This window comes from Chaetura pelagica, unplaced genomic scaffold, assembly GCF_000747805.2.
Source record: "Chaetura pelagica isolate M959 unplaced genomic scaffold, ChaPel_1.0 scaffold911, whole genome shotgun sequence".
Lineage (NCBI taxonomy): Eukaryota > Metazoa > Chordata > Aves > Apodiformes > Apodidae > Chaetura > Chaetura pelagica.
This window is the reverse complement of record NW_009952354.1, coordinates 511,615-513,180: the sequence shown is the minus strand read 5'-3', so window position 1 is coordinate 513,180 and position 1,566 is coordinate 511,615. Positions and strand designations below refer to the sequence as shown.

At 63.5% G+C, this 1,566-nt stretch overlaps 1 protein-coding gene across 1 annotated transcript in view; it reads right to left on the bottom strand.

Moving 5' to 3' along the window:
- The window catches only part of RLTPR (RGD motif, leucine rich repeats, tropomodulin domain and proline-rich containing), a 47,402-nt gene that overhangs the window by 45,665 nt on the left and 171 nt on the right, over window positions 1–1,566 (bottom strand). The window contains 2 exon segments of the mRNA XM_010007853.1: window positions 185–239; window positions 346–437. Of these exon segments, the coding sequence (XP_010006155.1) occupies window positions 185–239; window positions 346–437 (147 nt within the window).

Sequence of the window (1,566 nt, the reverse complement as noted above, 5' to 3'; positions counted from 1 at the left end):
GCCCCCCGGGGGGCCCCCAGTGCCCTGGTCATGCCCCCCCCCCCCTCCCCAGCCTTCCCAAACCCCCTCCCCTTCAGCCCATCCTCCTCCTCATCCTCCTCCTGGGGGTGTCCCAGACCCCCAGGTGACCCGTGGGGTGTCCCCAGGTGACCCAGCACGGGGAGCAGGGCCCCCCCAGGAGCACTCACCCTCACTGGCAGTGTCACCAGCACCACGTAGGCTCTCCAGGGCGTCAGCACCTGTGGGGACACCAGCGTGACACGGGGACACACCTGAGCCACCCTTGTCCCCTGCTGGGGCCACCGAGAGGCTGGCCCGGGGAGCCAGGAATGGTTCTGCACCTACCAAGACATAGTCCTTGTACTTGGATCTCACGGGCAGCTGGACACTGGTCACCAGCAGGACCTTCTGAGCCCCCAGGAAGGCAGTGATGCCCTCTGAAAAGACCAACGTCCCCATGAAGTGAGGTGACTGAAGCCACCCCTGGTCCCCTCCCGCATGCCCTGCTGCCTGGTGGGCACCAGGGATGGTCCTCACAGCTCCTTTGCACCTGCAGCCAACAGCCAGACCCTGGTTGCTCACCCAGGCACTTCTCCACCAGCTTTGGGCTCCTAAAACCAGCTCCTCGTGGGCTCCACCAGGAGCAGGGCTTTGGGGCCACCAGTTCCTACTCTGCAAACACACAGCTCAAGCATCTGGGGGGACTTCCCAGGGGTGCTTTGAGATTCCTTAGGTCAGCTCTTGGAGCAAAGTGTCCCCCCTAAGCCAGGTTTCTGCTGGAGGAGCTCAGATCTGGCACCAAGGAGCAGCTGGGTCTGGATTTCTCCTCCTCCTTCCCAAACTGCTCCCAGGGGAGCAACTCGGTGCCCAAGTCCTGGTGGGATGGATCCCTCTGGTGGGATGGATCCTGCTTTTGCATTTTTTTGGGGGAGGGGGTTGGAAGTCTCTTCTTGGCCACCCTGTGCCCAGGTGGTTTCTCACACCGACCTCCCCACATCTGTGGCTCCCACAGTCACCACCAGCATCACACCAGCCCGGGGTGTCACCTCCCCAGCTCTCCTGAACCACAGCTCTTGCCTGGAGAAGCAGGGTGAGGACCTGAACTGCCCTTCATCATGCAAAGCAAACCAGGTTCTCACCACACTGGGACCCACAGGAACAGTACCTGGAGCCAAACCTCCTCCAGGACCCACCTCGGCCTCCCAGGACCCCATGGAGGGCTCTGAGAACCCACCAACTCAGCCCCTTCCCACCCCTCTGCAAACACCCGTGGGGCTGGGGAGGCTGCAGGACCCCCAGCAAGTTGTGGCCCCTCGAGGAGCTGCTGGGGACCCCTGACCCACCAGGACCTAAGGAGACCCACATCCCTGAGGAGCCAAGTGGTCACCAGGAGATGCTTCCAGCCTCAGCAGGACCCTCGGGTATGCAAGTTTTGGGGCTCCAGATGGAGTTTTGGGGCCCCAGACCCTGCTCACCCCCCCTCCCAACCCTCAGCTGTGGTCCACGAGGAGCCCACGGGGGGCTCTGCCCACCCCAGCCCCACACGGGTGCTCTCCTGGGGGTCTG